Source organism: Dipodomys merriami, unplaced genomic scaffold (assembly GCF_024711535.1).
Source record: "Dipodomys merriami isolate MVZ:Mamm:240054 unplaced genomic scaffold, mDipMer1.0.p SCAF_48, whole genome shotgun sequence".
NCBI lineage: Eukaryota > Metazoa > Chordata > Mammalia > Rodentia > Heteromyidae > Dipodomys > Dipodomys merriami.
Window position 1 is genome coordinate 9,263,040 of NW_027206046.1, and position 20,593 is coordinate 9,283,632.

Consider the following 20,593-nt stretch of genomic DNA (forward strand, 5'->3'; position numbering starts at 1 on the left):
GAGATTAAACAAGTAGTTGTTGCTTTTTTTCTCAACTACCACTGACTAGAACACAATCCTCTAAATCAGCGATGTTTCTTCTCGTCTTGTTCCACATATCCTCAGGATGGAGAACAGTGATGGTCAATAAATATTTATTAAATTCATCAGCAGGCTAGAAATGTGGCTTAGTGGTATAGAGGGCTTGCCTAGCATGCCTGAAGCCCTGGGTTCAATTCCTCAGGATGACAGAAACAGAAAAAGCCAGAAGTAGAGCTGTGGCTCAAGGGGCAGAGTGCTAAAGCAGCTCAGGGACAATGACCAGGCCCAGAGTTCAAGCCCCAGAACTGGAAAAAATAATAATAATCAGCAAAGCCAGGGCTCCTGTGGAGTGGAGGCAGAGAGGCTTGCAAGATCCTGAGAGGCAAGGCTGAGCAGAGAGCCTTGTGCAGATAACCAAACTAGGCTATTTAAGTGATGACTGGTGCTCCTTCGTCGTGTGCATGGAAGAATGGCACTCTTAAATGAATACCTTCTCCCTGGGGTGGATGCCAGTGGAATATTCTGATCGTGACTCAACGATTCGTTTCCACAGTGGAGTCTGATTCATAGCCTACATATTCGAACTGGTACCGGAGAACCTACATATCTGGGGAGCAGCTCACATCAGGTTTTCTCAAAAAGACAATCCAATGGACAAAGAACTTCTTAGTGATATTTAAACAGAAAGTCATTCGATTTGCTTTAAATTTTGTCATGGGTTCATAAAAAAAGAACTTCCTTTCAAACTGGATGTCAGAGCTAGGATTTCCAGACAGGTTCCTGGAGTTTCAAGTAACTGTTTTAGCGATGAATGACCTTTACTTTTGTACCAAGGCTGAATCCTCTTAAAGAGTCACAGCCCTTAATGGAAACTCAAGTCGTCTTCAAAGCAAATTAATTTAGCAAGTATTTATCCGAAATAGAATATGCGCCTACCATAAGTGGAGAAACTTATTCCTGGATTTGTAGAGCTTATGATTGGAGGTGAGAAGATAATTATTGCTCACAAAAAAATGGGGTAGGACAATAGGTAATAATCGTGCAATGTCTACTTCAGGCAGGTTTTGAATACCTGACACCCGAACTCAAAGATGTGATTGTCTGTATACTGGGAATTAATTTAAATTTGACCTCAGAAACACATGTGCCTATTTTTAAAGCTACATGTTATTTCTCTAAAGAGTCCTTTATTTTCTCTATATTTCAGGTAGCATTCTTACCAAAGTTAATGACAGTTTTTCTTCCTAAATTCAGAGCACTTATTGTTCTACTTGACGTTAAAAAAAAAATGAATTTGCCAGGGGCTGGTGGCTCATACCTGTAATCCTAGCTACTCATATTCAGGAGGCTGAGATCTGAGGATTGTGGTTCAAAGCCAGCCCGGGGAAGGAAAGTCTGTGAGACTCTTATCTCCAATTAACCACTAGAAAACCAGAGGTGGTGCTGTGGCTCAAGTGGTAGAGCACTCACCTTGAGCTGAAGAGGTGAGGGATAGGGCTCAGGCCCAGAGTTCAAGCCCCACGTCTGACCAAAAAAAATTTTTTTTAATTTACTAACCTAACCACATTCACCACAGACATACTGTTTTGTTTTGTTTTTTGGGTCCTGTTGTGGGCCTGAACTCTGGGCCTGGGTGCTGTCCTTCAGCTCTTCAGCTCAAGGCTAGCGCTCTACCACTTGAGCCACAGCGCCACTTCTGGCTTTTTTTCTTTTTGCTGAGGAATCGAACCCAGGGTCTCAGGCATGCAAGGCAAGCGCTCTACCACTGAGCCACCTTCACAGCCCAACTGTTTTGTTTGTAAATGACCTGGCAGTCTCAGTCTCAATCCTTTCTCAGATTTTTCAGGCCGACCTTCTTAAATAACTTGTATTTTTACTGAATGCAAATGCCCTTTTCTGAAGAAAACGGTTTGCTGTTCAAACATAGGAAATAACTGTTGCAAAGAAATGCTTGGCATTCAGAATTTGGAACAATTGGTTGGCTAAGGAAACATTAATGAACATCACAGACTGACTGGCCTCCCAGGAATGAGTTTCAAGCTCTGACTTTTTTTTCCTTTGTAAATGGAAAAAGAACCTTTAATTGTCCTCTATTTCTACCAACCACATGCCCCAGACTTTCCAGGGGACCTCCCAGTTCCTTCCCAGACCATGCATACTGTCACTGAGTCTGGAAAATAGAGTTCTTTGGGGTCATTTGATTGGATGTGAAAGTCAATGAGCTGAATTCAGATCATTGGCCTTAAAGAAGGAAGATACTGTGTTATCAGATCTGTTTAGAATGTATTTTACCATTCCAGAAGTACTTGAGACAAGGAAATTCTCCCTGGGCGGGATTTTAGTTCTATAGTTTGGTGGTTTCAAGACAATCATTGAGGTCAGGCACTGGTGGTTTACAGTACCTGTCATCCTAGCTACTCAGGAGGCTGAAATCTGAAGATAACAGTTGGATGCCAGACCAGGCAGAAAAGTCTGTGAGATTCTTTTTTTTTTTTTTTTTTTTGGGGGGGGGGGTCAGTTGTGGGACTGAACTCTGGGCCTGGGCACTGTCCCTCAGTTCTTCAGCTCAAGGCTAGCACTCTACCACTTGAGCCACAGCACCACTTCTGGCTTTTTCTGCTTATGTGGTGCTGAGGAATCAAACCCAGGGCCTCATGCATACAAGGCAAGCACTCTACCACTGAGCCACCTTCCCAGAATTGTAGATTCATATCTACAATTAACCAGCAAAAATGCTGCATGTGGGGGTGTGGCTCAAGTGGTAGAGTGCTAGGCTTGAGCCAAAAAAGTTAAGGGACAGTGCCCAGGCCCTGAGTTCAAATCCTAGCACCAACTCACATAATCAACAAAAAGGAATATTGTTTGTCATATTTATATGGTCAGATTTAGTTGTCTCATTGGGCTATTTTTTCTGTTTGTCTCATCTGGGTTTTGTTTCCTTCTTCCTGCATTATTTTAGGTTAATCAAGTATTTGTAATGCTGCATTGAAATTCTTCCATTGGTTTTTTAGTTCTGCAATCAATTATTGCTTAATTTACCTAAGTCATACCATTTCATGCAAAACATAAGGGTCTAAAAAAGGGATTTATTTGCTCCACCTGTATTTTGTGAATGTCATTACATTCATGTATTTATTTTTGTTGGTCTTGGGGCTTTAACTCCAGGGCCTGGGTGCTATCCCTGAGCTTTTGTGTTCAAGGCTAGTGTTCTACCACCTGAGCCACAACTCCACTTTAGCTCTTTTTTGGTAGTTAATTGGAGATAAGAATCTTATGGACTTTTCTGCCTAGGCTGGCTTCAAACTACAATCCTCACATCTCAGCCTCATGAGTAACTAGGATTACAACTCAGGATATTTTTGTTCGCCTTTTTTTTTTTTTTTTGGTTGGTCTGGGGCTTCAACTCTGGGCCTGGGCGCTGTCCCTCTGCTCTTCAGCTCAAGGGTAGTGCTCTATCCCTTGAGCCACAGCGCTACTTCCAGCTTTTTCTGTTTATGTGGTGCTGAGAAATGGAACCAGGGCCTCATGCATGCGAGGCAAGCACTCTACCACTGAGCCACCTTCCCAGCCTTACTTTTGTTCGCCTTTGTAGTAGACACTGTTCTGTTTTTTCTGACTTCCATTGTTTGTGACATGTAATCAGTCCTTATTTGTATTATTGTTCCCCTGTATGTTTTTACCTGACTGCTTTTTTCCCCCATTCTCCTTTAGCATTTTTTTTCTTTTTTTTTTTCCTTTAGCATTTAATAATGATGTGCCCACATATGTTTCTTTATATTTATTCTGCTCTAATTCATTAAGTTCATTGAATGCCTAGACTTGTGTTTTTCCAAATGTGGAAAATCTGCCTGCTTTGTTGTTCCCCTTCTCCCCCCCAACTATGTTTCTGCGTATTTCTTCCTACCACTTCTTTTCTGGGATTCTAGTTACACATATGTTAGACTGCTTGAACATCCCACAAATCCTCTTTACTTTTTGGTTTGGATAAGTTCTGTTGATCTTGCTTCAAGTTCTTAGAACTTTTTTCCAGTCATCTTCAGTCATATGCCAAGCCTTAACTGATTTTTTTAAAATTTCATATATGGTACTTTTTTGTGCTAAAGTTTACATTTGACTCATTTTTATAGTTTCATTTCATTGATGAGATTTCTCCTATCTGGTCATTCATTACGACCTTATTTTCCTTTTAAGTTCTTGAACATCTTTGTAACAGCCATTCTAATTTCCCTGTTTATTTCAGGATTTGGGTCATCTTGTGCCAGGTTCCTATTGATGCTGGTGCATATTCTGTTCCATTTCATGTCTAGTAATCTTTTACTGTGTGCTGGGCAGTATATGTAGTATATAATGAAGATAATAAATTTTGTTCTTTCTCTGAAGAAGAATCAATTTTTTACTCGAGCAAGTTAACTTAGCTGGACTCCAAATTCTGTCTTTCCTTTGGTGAACTTTTTTTTTTTTTTTTTTTGGTCAGTCGTGAGGCTTGAACTCTGGGCCTGGGCTTGGTCCCTGACCTCTTCAGCTCAAGGTGAGCGCTTTACCACTTGAGCCACAGTGCTGCTTTGGTTTTCTGATGTTTAATTAGAGATAAGAGTCTCACTGCATAGGCTGGCTTCGAACTGAGATCCTCAGATCTCAGCCTCCTGAGTAGCTAGGATTATAGGCGTGAGCCCCCAGAATCTGTCTGGTGAACTATTTTTTTGGTCATAAGGCTTGAACTCAAGGCCTGGGTAGTGTCCCTGAGCTTTTTATTCAATGCTAGAAGTCTGCCACTTGGAGTCACAGTGCCACTTCCAGGTTTTTTTTTTGTTTTTTGTGTGTTTTTTTGAATGGTTAATTAGAGAGAAGCCAGCCTGGGCTGGCTTTAAACTATGATCCTGGGGGTTGGGAAGGTGGCTCAGTGGTAGAGTGCTTGCCTTGCACGGATGACCCTCTTGGTTCGATTTCTCAGCACCACATGAACAGAAAAAGCCGGAAGTGGTACTGTGGCTCAAGTGGTAGAGCACTAGCCTTGAACTGAAGAGCTGAGGGACAGAGTTCAGGCCCTACAACCGACCAAAAAAAAAACCCCCGATAAAACCATGATCCTCAGATCTCAGCCTCCTGAGCAGGTGGATTTTCAGGTTTGAGCCACCAGCACCTGACTGATTCTTTGGTGAACATTTCTTTTCTTTTCTTTTCTTTTTGTCAGTCATGGGGCTTGAACTCTGGGCCTTGGCACTGTCCCTCAGCTCTTCAGCCCAAGGCGAGTGCTCTACCACATGAGCCACAGCGCCACTTCTTAAAACACACTACTTAAAACAATATGGCTTAGAGACATGCCTCAGCTGGAAGAATGCTTGCTGGAGGCACTGAGCTCAAACACCAGTGCCATCAAGGAATGAGAGGGAGAGAGGGAAGAGAAAAGAAAAGGAAACGAGTGTCTACAATTCCATCAAACTTCAGGACAAATAATATAATTACAATATCATGAATATTATTCTTTTTCTTTTTTCTTTTTTGGTCAGTTGTGGGGCCTGAACTCTGGGCCTGGGCGCTGTCCCTCAGCTCTACCACTTGAGCCACAGCGCCCACCCCAGCTTTTTCTGTGTATGTGGTGCTGAGGAATCGAACCCAGGGCCTCATGCATGCAAGGCAAGCACTCAACCACCGAGCCACCTTCCCAGTTCCATGGTGAACATTTCTTGAAATCTGCTTGAGCTGGGCCCTAGTGGCTCACACCTTTAATCCTAGCTACTCCAGAGACTGAGATCTGAGGATCACGGTTCAAGGCCAGCCCATACCTCTAATAAACCACCAGAAAATCAGAAGTGGTGCTGTGGCTCAAGTAGTAGAGCCCTTGTCTTGAGCTGAAGAGCTCAGGGACAGTGCCCAGACCCAGAGTTCAAGCTCCACTACCGACAAAATAAAACAAAAAAAGAAAAATCTCTGCTTGATGCTTTCCACCTTGAAGCTGATACCTTTCACATGTGCAGTTCAGGATAAACTAGGGTTTTGGATAGAGTTTATTTAAAATTTGGAGGGCTCTTGTGATTTCCCTTTCTGGGATTTTCTCCTTCACTTTCAGTGATGCTGTTAATTCCAACCTTGGTCTACCAACTCATCCAAGCAGAGTGTAACACCATTCCTGCTTAAGTTCTAACTGCTTTGTTCTGTATGGACAGTGGGGTAATGCCAGGTGACAAAACGTACAAATATAATCCTTCCTGTGACAGGCTACGTGTATGAATCCCTTCCTCTGATAAGCCACACTGGTGAATCATAGCTATGTATTTCCTTTTATGAAGGATTTATTTCCCTCCAGTTTCTGCTTGGTTTTGGTCACTGTATTCTGCTTTCAAATATTTTGTCTGAGTACATAATCATTATCTGCTTATGTTACTGCTTATCATGATCAGAAGTTGTGTCACATTATGTTTTTTATTTTGCATCGATGTTGCCACTGACACTTTAATCCATTGATTGATGTTTAACCCATTGATTACTTTAATCACTAATCAATCAATCCATTGACTGATTTAATCCATTGATGTTGATTCCATAAGATTAAACAGCAAAGAAAATTCTGACATTTTCTGTGAAGGAGAGCAAGATCTCATCGAAGTCTTCAAATAAAATTAAATGTATAAGTAATTTCATTTCTTCTTTCTTTTATAGACAAGAGATGATTTCCTAGGTCAAGTGGATGTTCCTCTTTATCCATTACCGGTTGGTATAGGATCAGTGATTTTGTTCTTTATGTGTATTCTTTTTTCATTTAATATTTATATATACTAATAATGTAATTAGTTGATTTATAAAGTATATACTCTAATTCTTTTTCCTTCCTTCCTTTCTTCCTTTCTTCCTTTCTTCCTTTCTTCCTTCCTTCCTTCCTTCCTTCTCTCCCTCCCTCCCTCCCTCCCTCCCTCCCTCCCTCCCTCCCTCCCTCCTTTCTTTCTTTCTTTCTTTCTTTCTTTCTTTCTTTCTTTCTTTCTTTCTTTCTTTCTTTCTTTCTTTCTTTCTTTCTTTCTTTCTTTCTTTCTTTCGTCAGTCATAGGGCTTGAACTCATGGCCTGGGCACTGTCCCTGAATTCTTTTTGCTCAAGGCTAGTGCTCTACCACTTTGAATCACAGCACCACTTCTGGTTTTCTGATGGTTAATTGGAGATACGAGTCTCACAGACTTTCCTGTTCAGACTGGCTTTGAACTGCAATTCTCACATCTCAGCCTCCTAAGTAGTTAGGATGGCAAGCACCAGTGTCCACCAGCATGCCTCACTTCTTGTACAGGAGAGGGAAAGCACTGTGAAATGACTAATTATGCCCATTTAACAAACTAAAGCTGTTTTTCCTTTGTCGTATTTAATGTCAGTGATGCCTTAGGTCATAATTCATGAATATTCTTGAAAAGTACCTAACATTTTAATGTTACAGATATGTCTTGAAAACCTACTGTTTCATTCTAGACAGAAAATCCACGAATGGAGAGACCATATACATTTAAGGATTTTGTTCTTCACCCAAGAAGGTCAGTAATATAAAATCGAAGTATAATAAGGTATTTTTTGTTTTTGTTTTTTAATCTCTTCACTAAGCATAACAATAGCTTCTTTGGAAAAACAGGATTAAAACTCTTGTTAGTGAGCTACTCCTAAATATTATATTATTACATTTAAAAGTTTTATTGTTCTTTCTGGTCCTTGTACATTGCACAAGGATTCTGAATGCACAGAAAAGTGATTGTGCCCCTGTGGAAAAGATTTGTCCTCCTGATATTTGCTAAATAGGTGACTGAACTTCTTCATTATCTTCTATTTGTTTTTGATATTATAGTCTAAGTAATGTTGTCATTCTATTATTCTATCCAACTTTACATAGACAAATTTAATTTCAGGAAAATATCTTAATTTTGACGTGTGTGTGTGTGTGTGTGTGTGTGTGCACGCACACACATACGCCAGTCTTGGAGCTTGAACTTAGGTCCTGGGTGCTGTCTTTGAGCTTTTATGCTCAAGGCTATCACTCTACCACTTGAGCTACCACTCTATTTCTGGCTTTTTTGGCAGTTAATTGGAGCTAAGAGTCTTATGGACTTTCCTTCCCGTGCTAGCTTCAAACTGTGATCCTCAAATCAGCCTCTTGTGTAGCTAGGATTGCGGACATAAGCCACCAATGCCCTGCTAATACTTCTGCTTATAATTTTTTTTAGAATACTCAGATAATTAGAGCAAGTAGCATGAATAAAGAATGGAATTTAAAACCCAAATAGCCTACTGATAATTCTATTTTTTTCCTAAGCAGAATTATAAGAGTATCAAAGTTTTAAATTTCAGGCTGTAAATAAACTCCTTCCTCCTCTCTCCCCAATACTGAGGCTTTAATTTAGGTCCTTGTGCTTCTTTGGCTGGTGCTCTTACCAATTGAGCCAATCCTCCAGCAATAAAATTCCTTTTAATCTCTGTACCACGTAGTAAAATAATATCCAGTCAACATCTTTACTTCGTAAAGGTCTAAGTCCAATAGATACATGACATCAGTGAAAATAGTATTTGTATTATCTTCTATTCTAGAATGTATTAGGAAAATGTACTGTGAGGATTTTACAGGATATTTTTTCCATTTACAATTATTTCTGTTGGGCACCAGTGGATCACGCCCTAGCTATTCAGGAAGCTAAGATCTGAGGATTGCTGTTCAAAGCCAGCCCCAGCAAGGAAAGCCCAGGAAACTCTTATCTCCAATTAACCATCAGAAAACCAGAAATGGTGCTATGGCTCAAGTGGTAGAGCGCTGAAGAGGTCAGGGACAATGCCCAGCCCCAGAATTCAAGCCCCATAACCGACACAAAAAAAAATAATAATTTCTGAAAGCCAGTCACTGGTGGCTCACGCCTGTAATCTTAGCTATTCAGGAGACTGAGATCTGAGGATCATGGTTTGAAGCTACCCCAGGCAGAAAAGTCACCTTGAGACTCTTATCTCTGGTCAAAATGGTAGAGTGTTAACCTTGAGCAAAAGAGCTCAGGGACAGCATCTAGGCCTTGAGTTCAAAACCCTTGACACAAAATAAACAAATAAAGCAAAAAAAAAAAAAAAAAAAAAAAAGACTTCTGCCAGGCATTGGTGGCTCACGCCTGTAATCCTAGCTACTCAGGAGGCTGAGATCTGAGGATCATGGTTCAAAGCCAGCCCAGGCAGGAAAGGCCATGAGACTCTTATCTCCAATAAACCACTCAGAAAACCAGAAGTGGCGCTGTGGCTCAAGCAATAGAGCACTAGCCTTGAGCTGAAGAGTAAAGGGACAGCGGCCCAAGCCCAGAGTTCAAGCCCCACAACCAAACAAAAAATAAAGACTTCTAAGCAGAGCACTCACTCATAGTTTACATCTGTAATTGTAGCTTATTTAGGAGGCTGAGATCTGAACATCTTGTCTAGAATTACCTCAGGTAAATCCCTCAGTACTAGTAGGTGTTCAGTAAACTCACTTATTGTAATGCTTTTGTTTTTATTCAAGTTTTGTGAATAATTGTTTTCTTTTCTACAGTCATAAATCAAGGGTGAAAGGTTATCTGAGATTAAAAATGACTTATTTACCTAAAACCTGTGGCTCAGAAGAAGATAATGCTGAACAGGCAGAAGAATTAGAGGTGAGATGTTATAAATGTTTGGTAAAACTAAAAGAAAATGACTAATTTGATATTTTACTGTACTCTGAAGAAAATGACTACCCAGTAAAATTAATTTATGAAATAAATACTATGAAATATTTATTGAATTAATAAATTAATTTATGAAATAAATATTATTTACCTGAACATGCACTCAAAATGCACTCAAGCATTTATTAATAATTATTTTCCTCTAAAAGAGTATTTCTGGAGAAACAATGATGTTAAAGATTAGCAAGTCCGACCCCCCTCTTGGTCTTATGAATAAAGTCTGAGTGGCGGCAAAAAAAAAAAAAAGAAAAAAGATTAGCAAGTCTGCTGGGCACTGGTAGCTCATACCTGTAATCCTAGCTACTCAGGAGGCTGAGATCTGAGGACTGTGTTTTTAAGCCAGCCCAGGCAAGAAAGTCTGTGAGACTCTTATGTCTAGTTAACCACCAAAAAGCCACAGTGGAATAGTGGCTCAAGGGATATAGATCATCCTTGAGTAAAAAAGTTAAGGGACAGCACAGTGCTCACTCATGTTCAAGCCCCTGTACCAGTGTGAGCACGTATGTGTACACACACACACACACACACACACACACACACACATACACATTATAATCTTCGTGAGTAAAAGATAATAATGTTTAGGAACAAAAGCATTTCTTATAATGAAATCATTAACTTTCTCATCTACTTTTCTAAACCTATGTCATATTCTTTAAGAACACAATTATTGAATATTTGTCACTTGGACATTTTAAGAAACAACCAGGCTGGGAGGTAGCTCAATGACAGAGTACTTGCCTAGCAGGTGTAATGTCCTGGATTCAATCCCCAGTACCAAAAAAAAAAAAAAAAAAAGACAACCAATAAGAAATTGTTTTATGACATGTAATTCTTTTTTTTCTTAATTGAACTCAGGGCCTGGGCACTGTCCCTGAGCTTCTTTTTCTTCAAGGCTAGGACTCGATGACTTGAACCCTCAGTACCACTTCCAGCTTTTTCTGTGTATGTGGTACTGAGGAATCAAACCCAGGGCTTCATGCATGCTAGGCCAGCACTCTACCACTAAGCCACCTTCCCAGCCCTCTGACATGCAGTTCTTATTCCTTTTCCTGTTTTGGTGGAGAGGGGCCTGACAAGAAGGGAGACAAGTAGATTTCAGGTGATTGATTTCGAGTGATCAAATAAAAACCCACATTTATTTTGAAGCAAGTGGGATTTGTCCCAGTTCAAAGATGACAGCATAAAAGGAGAGGGCAATTCTGGATGGAGATCTATCATATGAGTGGATGTAGAGGTAGACTGTGTACAAAGCCACTTCTGGCATTTTTTTTTGAGGGGGGGAGGTGGCTGGTTAATTGGAGATAAGAGTCTCACACACTTCTCTGTCCCAGTAGGCTTCAAACTAACAATCCTCCAGTCCTCAGTCTTCTGAGTAGCTAGGATTACAAGGGTAAGCCACTGGTGCTTGGCTATTTTGAAAGTTGTTATTTTTTTCTTTTCTTTTTTTTTTTTTTTAGAAGAGATTTACTACCAAAGTTTCCCTCCCTGGCATGTTGGTAGCAAAGAGTGACTTGCATAATGGAATTCTGTTTGAAAGCCAGGATTTTGCTGTAAAGGAAGAAAATCCTTTAGTTAGTAACTTTAAAAAAATTGAGAACATACGGGAGCCCTGGTGTTAAGCACGTAGGTGTTTTTGCTTTTGTTTTTACAAAAGGCTCTAGGAATTCAAATACACAAATTTGTGCTTATTTATCTGTATAGTTAGTGACTAGAGAAATCTTGGTCTAGTCCTTTGACAGCTAGTTTGGGACTAAATGTATCAACTTTACTGTTAGAAGAAAACAATTGTAATTCCAGATGAGGTGCACTCTTAGGTAGTTTGTCTTCCTTGGTAGTATGACTGCAACATATAATTAATTATTGAACATTTGATTTTTGTACTCTGTTACTTTAGGGATAGTTGGATGTGTTTTATAAAACTAGCATATAACATTTCTTATAGCTCTGAAGTCAATCTTACTCTATTAGACAATTGGATGTTAGCTTTAAGACAGTAATTTGTTTATTATATTTTTATTTTTTGCTTTTTCTGCTGGTTCTGGGGCTTGAACTCAGGGTTTGGGCGCTGCCTCTGATCATTTTTTGCTCAAGGCTAGCTCTCTACCACTTGAGCCACAGCACCACTTCCAGCTTTTTTGAGTAGTTTACTGGAGATAAGAGTCTCACATGGGGCTGGGAAGGTGGCTCAGTGGTAGAGTGCTTGCCTTTCATGCATGAGGCCCTGGGTTTGATTCCTCAGCACCACATAAGCAGAAAAAGTTGGAAGTGGCACTGTTGCTCAAGTGAAGAGCTGAGGGACAGCACCCAGGCCCAGAGTTCAGGCCCAATGACCGACTTAAAAAAAAAAAAAAAAGAGTCTCACAGACTTTCCTGACCAGGCTGGCTTCAAACTGTGATCCTTAGCTTCAGATCTCAGCCTGTTAAGTAGCTCTGATTACAGGCATGAGCCATTGATGCCAGGCAATCTAGTAATTTAAGTAAAGGTCATTGATTTCTAGAAAATTATTTTATAGGCATAGAGGTATGGCTCAATTGGTAGAGTACCTGCCTAGTCAAAGCCCAGGATTCAATGCAGAGGGTGGGAAGGAGCAGATGAAGAGGGAGGGAGAGAGGGAGAGAAAGAGGGAGGGAGAGAGGAAAAGGGAGGAATTACTTTGTGGGCAATGTAGATAAATCATGTTTAATAAGGAAGAATTCTGTCTAAAAAAAATGAAGGGTGGGCTGTGAAGGTGGCTCAGTGCTAGAGTGCTTACATTGGATGCATGAGGCCCTGGGTTTGATTTCTCAGCACCACATAAGCAGAAAAAGCCGGAAGTGGCACTGTGGCTCAAGTGGTAGAGCGCTAGCCTTGAGCTGAAGAGCAGAGGGACAGCACTCAGGCCCAGTGTTCAAGTCCCATGACTGACAAAAAAATCCAGTTCACACACTTTTGAAATTCAAAGCAGGGAAATAAAATTTAACTGTGTATGCAAGTCTGTAGGGTGCTAGATCCTATGTTGTCAAGGGAAAGGGGAAAAAAAAGAAGAAGAAAGAGAAACATAGTAACAGTGACAAATTAAGTGGAAAGGAAGAAAATAGAGTTTGGAGAAAATTGACATTTTTGAGAGGTTGAATCTTCCTAAGATCCTGTTTTGTCTTTCCATTCATTACTGTCTGGGACCAAAACTTCTAGAATTCATCTTCAATTTTCCTTCACATAGGATGTGTGGAAATTTCTAAAAATCAAGCACTAGTGGCTCACACCTGTAATCCTAGCTACTGGGGAGACTGAGATCTGAGGATCACAGTTGAAAGCCAGCCTGAGCTGGAAAGTCCATGAGACTCTTATCTCCAATTAACCAGCATAAAGCCAGAAGTATGAAGGTGTATTTTACATGGGAGAACACCAGCCTTGAGCAAAAATACTAAACAATAGCAACCAGTTCCTGAGTTCAATCTAGCATAAAGTTAATTGTTCCTACTAGCTGGGCACTGGTGACTCACACCTGTAATCCCAGCTACTCAGAAAGCTAAGATCTGATCTGAGGATCAGGGTTCAAAACCAGCCCGGGCAGAAAAGTCCATAAGACTCTCATCTCCAACTAGAAAACCCAAAGTGGTGCTGTGGCTTAAAGTGGTAGAGTGCTTGCCTACCCAGGCCCAGAATTCAAGCCTCATGACCAACCAACAATAACAACAATGATAATTGTTCCTATTCTGTTTTGCAGCCTGGCTGGGTTGTTTTGGACCAACCAGACGCTGTCTGCCATTTGCAGCAGCAGCAAGAACCTTCTCCTCTTCCCCCAGGATGGGAAGAGCGGCAGGACGTCCTTGGAAGGACCTACTATGTAAACCATGCATCGCGAAGAACACAGTGGAAAAGACCAACCCCGCAGTATGTGCCACTGAAGCGCTTTCACGTCACTGAGAGAATTTTTTTTTTTATTCTTTTTGGTGGTACTGGGTTAATACTCAGGACCTGCCACTTCAGCCATGCCCCTATTCCTTTTTTTTTTTTTTTTTTTTGCTCGTTTGTTCAGCCTCCCACAGAGGTGGTATCACAGACATGGAACTCCATGCCCACCTGGTTTATCAGGATGAGGCTCCCTGTTGTGATGCCCTACCTCCCAAGTAGCTGGGATTACAGACGTGAACCACCACACCCAGCCCTCTGTGTACATTTTGACCATTCATTTTCTTTTTTGAAGTCATGTCTGAAATGAATGAATTCATGGTAGTGTAAGGATCCATCAACTGTAAAAAAGACCAAGACTTTTGTGACCCAGGTCTTAAAAGCACTAGTTCAGCTGGGCACCGGTAGTTCTCACCTGTAATTCCAGCTACCCTGGAGGCCAAGATCTGAGGATTGCAGTTCAAAACAGCCTGGGCAGGAAAGTTTAATCTCCAGTAAACTGTCAAATGGCTGGGAATGTGGCTTAGAGGTAGAAAGCTTGCCTAGCATGCATGAAGCCACATAAAACAGAAAAAGCTAGAAGTGGCACTGTGGCTCGAGTGGTAGAGTGCTAGCCTTGAGCAAAAAGAAGCTGAGGGACAGCACCCAGGTCCTGAATTCAAGCCCCAGGACTGACACTAAAATCTATCGCAGCTGTCTCTCTCTTTTTTTTTTTTTTTTTGGGTCTAGTTGTGGGGCCTGAACTCTGGGCCTGGGCGCTGTCCCTCAGTTCTTCAGCTCAAGGCTAGCGCTCCACCACTTGAGCCACAGCGCCACTTCTGGCTTTTTTCTTTTTGCTTATGTGGTGCTGAGGAATCGAACCCAGGGCCTCAGGCATGCAAGGCAAGCGCTCTACCATTGAGCCAACTTCCCAGCCCAGCTTATGTGGTGCTGAGGAATCGAACCCAGGGCCTCAGGCATGCAAGGCAAGCGCTCTACCACTGAGCCAACTTCCCAGCCCAGCTGTTTCATTTTTTTAAAGTGTGTGTATATGTGTGTCTGGGTGTGTCTTAGGAAAGGAACACCAAGGCACAATGCCTGTGTGCCTTTGATCATATACAATAATATTTGTCAAAACAAACTCCAGGAAATGAAAATAAATATATATACATATAGTTTATATATGTGTGTGGTTTGTTTAGGTAGATAGTTTGTGTATATATGATTACAGGAAGTGCAGCTGTAGCTCAGGTGGTAATGAACCAGCGCTGAATGAAAAAGCCAAATAACACTACCTTACTATGTAACTGTAATCCTTCTGTACATCAATTTGACAATAAAAAAAAAGCCAAATAGGAACATGAGATCCTAGTGTCAAGCTCCAGTACTGGCACAAAAACAAAGAAAAAAGAGATAATTAATATGCTAGATTTTTGATTTGGTAATTATACATGTATACATGTGGCCAAATATGATATAGTTCCCCAGAAGGCAATTATACAATTATTAAGTGTCAACTTAACACTGATGTGAAAACAAAGGCCAGGCATCAGTCAGTTCAAGTCTGTAATTCTAGCTACTCAGGAGGCTGAGATCAGACGATCCTTGTTCTCAACTAGTCACAGGCAGAAAGATATATAAGACCTTACCTCCAATTAACTAGCAAAAAGCTGGACAGGTAAGTAGAGCCCCAGCCATGAGCAAGAAAGTCGAATTGAGACTGTGAGGCCCAGTCCTGACAAAACTGAATAGAAGAGAAAATAGAATATCAGATGTGTTACAGGTTTCATAAAAGGTATCCCACAGGTGTCCACATGTCCACAGTACATGAAACAGAAAAGCAACCACTGGTGATTGAAGAGCTATTAAGCGTTTTTTAAATGATTCCAAAGTCTTTGACTCTCATTTTAACCATCTCAAGGTACACCTGATGACTCAGATTCCTTCCAAAACAGGGATGACCTAACAGAGGCTGAGGGTGGGGACATGGAGCTGCAAGCCCAGCGCGCGTTCACCACTCGGAGGCAGATCTCTGAGGAAGCAGAAGCCATGGATCCCCGGGATGCCTCTGAGGTACAGCTGCTCATGGTTCTCTTGGATAGGGATTTGCTGCCTTCCTCAGTCAGAACTGTGTAAGTTCTCCCTGCATTGGTAGCTAACACCTATTAGAATCCCAGCTACTCTGGAGGATGAGGCTGAGGATTGCCATTCAAAGCCACTGGTGGCTCACGCCTGTCATCCTAACTACTCAAGAGGCTGAGATCTGAGCAGATCACAGTTCAAAGTCAGCCCAGGCAGGAAAGTCCATGAGACTCTTATCTCCAGTGAATCCCCACCTTACCACTTCAGAGTGGTAAAGCGCTAGCCCTGAGCAAAATGCCAAGTGATAGCACCTGAGTTCAAGCCCCAGTGCCGAAATACACATAACTCAGGTTGCTTCTGTTCATTTTAGACCTGGGAAGTGATAAGAGAAGACGAAGCCGCCACGTACAGTGTTCAGCCTTTCCCATCACCACCAACATCGAGTAACGTGGACATGCATCCTCACCTTGCAGAAGAATTAAATGCTAGACTCACCATGTGTGGTGATCCAGCCACTAGCCAGCCCATGTCCAGCTCAGTAAGATGCTTTTCCATTCTCTTACAGCTTTGGGATTTTATATGATGAGTATTCCACTCGACAACGAATATTTTACATGAAGGTCTTGTCTTTAGTGGCATGCAGTGATAATGTGCTTTGCATTATGGTCGTTTTCCATCTATCCTTGGCAGATAGATCAGGTGGTACCTAGAGTCTCAGGCATATTCATGTCCTCTGGTCAAAAATATTCATACCAGGCAGTGCTAGTGGCTCATGCCTGTCATCCTAACTACTTAGGAAGCTCTGAAGATTGTGGTTCTAAGCCAGCCCAGGCAGGAAAGTCTGTGAGAGTCTTATCTCTACTTAGCTACCAGAAAAGCCAGAAGTAGAGCTGTGGCTCAAGGGGTAGAGTGCTAACTTTGAGCAAAAAAAAAAGCTTAGAGACAGCACCCAGGCCCTGAGTTTAAGCCCCAGGACCAACACACGCACACACACACACACAAGCACAAAAAGCTGGAAGTAGAGCTGTGGCTCAAGTGGTAGAGCGCCAGCCCCAATACTGTCACAGAAAAATTGTTAAAAAAAAATAACATAGCCGGGCGCCGGTGGCTCACACCTGTAATCCTAGCTACTCAAGAGGCTGAGATCTGAGGATCACGGTTCAAAGCCAGCCCGGGCAGGAAAGTCTGTGAGACTCTTATCTCCAATAAACCACTAGAAAAAAAACCCAGAAGTGGCACTGTGGCTCAAGTGGTAGAGCACTTGCCTTGAGCTGAAGAGTGCAGGGACAGCGCCCAAGCCCAGAGTTCAAGCCCCAGGACCAACAAAAAATAAATAAATAAATAAATAAACATATAGTATCTAAATAGCATACTACAAAGCAGCCATTGAAAATAGTGAGGCAGCTTTGAGTTTGTGCTATGGAAATCAACCTCTAAAAGATGTTGACAAATGAAATACAGTAAAGAATTGTACAGAATGATTTTTTGCATATACCATGTATATATATTATTTAAATGACAAAGATTAAATATGCATATATAAACAGGAACTGGTACTTGTTCAGAGAGAAAAGAATCCCAGGGGCAGATTTATCCTTTGTATCTTTTGAATTGATTCCCAACTATTGTTAAAAAAAAAAGTCAACTTCTACTGAGCACATCTGTAATCCCAGCTACTTAAGCAGCTGAGATCTAAGGATTGTAGTTCAAAGCCAGCCCAGGAAGAAAGTCTGTGAGACTCTTATCTCCAATAGACTACCACAAAAGCTAGTGTGGAGCTGTGGCTCAAGTGGTGGTGCACTAGCCTTGAGCAAAAGAAGCTCAGGGAACCAGGCCCTGAGTTCAAGCCCTAGAACCACCAGAAAAAAAAAAAGGTCAACCTCTGCTCTTTTGGAGACAAGTTTTACTTTTTCTACCCATGCTGACTTTGAACTTGTGATCCTCCTGCTTCAGCCTCCCAAATCAAACCAGGGATTACAATCATGCATATCATGTCAACAGCTCAGAAACAACTCTTATTCCTCTGTCTATTTATTTTGTTCATTTATTGAGGTAGTAGGGGTTGAACTTAGGTCTTCATGCTTGTTAACAGGCACTCTACCACTTGTGCCTGCCCTTGTTCTATTGGTTATTTTAGAGATAAGTTCTTGCTTTATACTCAGGCTTATCTTGGCTAGAGTTTTCTTTTTTCTTTTCTCTCTCTCTCTCTCTCTCTCTCTCTCTCTGTGTGTGTGTGTGTGTGTGTGTGTGTGTGTGTGTGTGTGTGTGTGTGTGTGTGTGTGTGTGTGTGTGTGTGTGTGTGTATGTGTGTGTGTGTCGCTCACGGTGTTTGAATTCTGGGGCCTGGGCGCTGTCCCTCAGCTCTTGAGCTCAAGGCTCTACCACTTGAGCCACATGCCACTTCTGGTTTTCTGGTGGTTTATTGGAGATAAGAGTCTCATGGAGTTTCCTGCCCAGGCTGGCTTTGAACTGTGATCCTCAGATCTCAGCCTCCTGAGTAGCTAGGATTACAGGCATGACACATCAGCACCCGGCTGGCTTCAGTTTTCTTAACTAAGTTTTTCCACATGGCTGGGGGTAACAGGTCAACACCCACTACCCCTTCATTGTTTGAGTTAGGGTCTCACAAACTTTTTGTTGCTTGATCGGTCCTGGAGCCATAATGTTCTAATCTCTCAAGGAGGTACGATTATAGCCTTGTGCTACAGCACCTAGAGGGCAATAAAAGTTTCTTGTTTCAGCAGGCCCTGTTCTATTTTCATACATGCATATAAAGCATTTCTACCATATTCACCCGCATTCACCCTCCCCATGAAACCCTCACTCTCCAGATACCCAGTCCTCCCAACAGAGCCTGTTTTGCATTTGTTTTCAAATCAAAAGTAGTCATCAAAGTCTTGACATTGTCCAAGTCATCCTTCAGATATTTGGGCCCCAGTCTCCTATAGAGACAGACTTTTCAATTGTTTACAATTCTCAGCTACTTCAAACCATCCTACAGTAGATATTTTGACTTAATTTATGTGAATGCATGGTAAATGTTGATGTCACTTAATAACAAAGCTAAGGTATTTCTGATCACGGAAACAGGATTTCAGATAGTGTGGCAACAGCAGGTACACAAAGGCAAAAGGAAAGGAAGAAGGTAGGATTTCCAGGAAATAAGTGATCTGGTTGGAATGTCCAGCTATCAGGCGGTGAAACAGGAAGTAGCCAAAGAGATCAGGAAGGGGCGGGGCCTGGAACTCAGGAAGTTGGGGGCGGGGCCTAGAGTTCAGGAATTATTGTATGTTGTGTCCTGATTTCATTTAGTGCCTGTCTCCCTCCCCCGGAAGGATGTCAACCAGAGTATGACAGGTCAAGATCTGTCACACAAGGCTCTCTGGCTGCGTCCTACAGCATGTGCGTAAGGCAATGAGATTTGAATACATTAGGGAAACTGATTCGGACCTTGCTGCTGTTAATCATCAAGATGACAATGAAAACTTGAATCTTCTTTTTTTTATTTTGTGAAAAGTACTACTTGTATTAAAATGGGGGAAAAAAAAGTTGAATGTATTGGAGAGCTAGTTCGGGGAGACTGAATAGAAAGAAATGGGTGTGGCTGGGAGGGAAAACCCATATGTAGAATGTGGACAGCTGGGGACTGGATGTTCAGGACTAGATGAGCAGGAGGCAGTGACGCCCTGGGATAGAAAGCAGGGCTGGGTAGGGCTGGAGTTTGGGGGAGAAGGGGGGACAACATTGCAGGCTGTACTGACAGGCTGATCCCCATCTATCACCTCAACTTTAACCTGCTACCTTTCAGCCCCCATTAACGCCCCCCTACTACCCCACCTGCCATTTAAAAACAGACTTAACAGTGTTATTTCCTTTTCTTTGCTTTTTTATTTTTTTACAAGAATCATTCCAGCAGAAGAGGCAGTTTACAAGCCTATACTTTTGAGGAACAGCCTACACTTCCTGTGGTAAGTTTTGAATAATCCTCTTCCCTTTCATCCATAAAAATACAACTTAACTTAGCATCTTTTATCATTTGTGTATGTGCGTGCATGCGTGTGTGCACACACGCTCTCACACCCACACGTATAGGTACTAGAGTTTGAATTCAGGGTCTGGGTGCTGTCCTTGAGCTTTTCCACTCAAGGATGGCACTCTACCACTGAGCCACAGCTCCACTTCAGATGATTTATTGGAGATAGTCTCATGGACTTTTCTGCCCAGATCTCAGTCTCTTAAGTAGCTAGGATAGTAGACATGAGCCACTGGTGACCAGCTCCAAGAGATTGTTATCTCCAGTTAACCAGCAAAAAGCTGGATTGACCAGGCACCCCTGGCTCACACCTCTAATCCCAGCTAAGAAGTAGCTCAGCGGTAGAGTGCTTGCCTCGCTTGCATGAGGCCCTGGGTTCCAGTCCTCAGCACCACATAAGCAGAAAAGGTGGCACTGTGGCTCAAGTAGTAGAGTGCTAGCCTTAAGCTGAAGAGCTGAGGGATAGCGCCCAGGCCCAGAGTTCAGGCCCCATGACAGACAAAAACAAATAAAGCTCAGGGATAGCACTCAGGTCCTGAGTTCAAGTCCACAACTTACTAAAAAAGCTGGACTCGAGACATGGATCAAGTGATAGAGTACCAGCTGTGAGCAAGAAAGCTGAGCAGCAGCAAGAGGCCCAAGTTCAAGTGCTGGTATTAGCAAATTTGAGAACATTTATGTATAGATTAAAAGACATGATCTGTCATACAGCACCTAGTATTTTGCCACAGACACAATTTCTTATTGTTTTAGCTCCTCATTCTTGTCTCAAGTGAAAGCCTGAACACTTCATTCTGTATTCTTTGCAAGGTGACCTAAAGTAGCATTCATGGTACTAAATTAAAATGTACCATTTGTCTGCTTTTCTAACTGTTATAGGCAG

At 41.8% G+C, this 20,593-nt stretch overlaps 1 protein-coding gene across 5 annotated transcripts in view; it reads left to right on the forward strand.

Annotated features, from left to right (window-relative positions):
* The window catches only part of Nedd4 (NEDD4 E3 ubiquitin protein ligase), a 65,411-nt gene that overhangs the window by 25,023 nt on the left and 19,795 nt on the right, over positions 1–20,593 (forward strand). For 4 of the 5 annotated variants that reach the window (XM_069995352.1, XM_069995353.1, XM_069995349.1 and 1 more), the window contains 7 exons: positions 6,679–6,729; positions 7,470–7,531; positions 9,547–9,649; positions 13,432–13,598; positions 15,551–15,668; positions 16,048–16,215; positions 19,580–19,645. In XM_069995352.1, coding sequence (XP_069851453.1) covers positions 6,679–6,729; positions 7,470–7,531; positions 9,547–9,649; positions 13,432–13,598; positions 15,551–15,668; positions 16,048–16,215; positions 19,580–19,645 — 735 coding nt within the window. The remainder of the gene's footprint in view (positions 1–6,678; positions 6,730–7,469; positions 7,532–9,546; positions 9,650–13,431; positions 13,599–15,550; positions 15,669–16,047; positions 16,216–19,579; positions 19,646–20,593) is intronic. The other variant, XM_069995350.1, reaches the window with a different exon arrangement.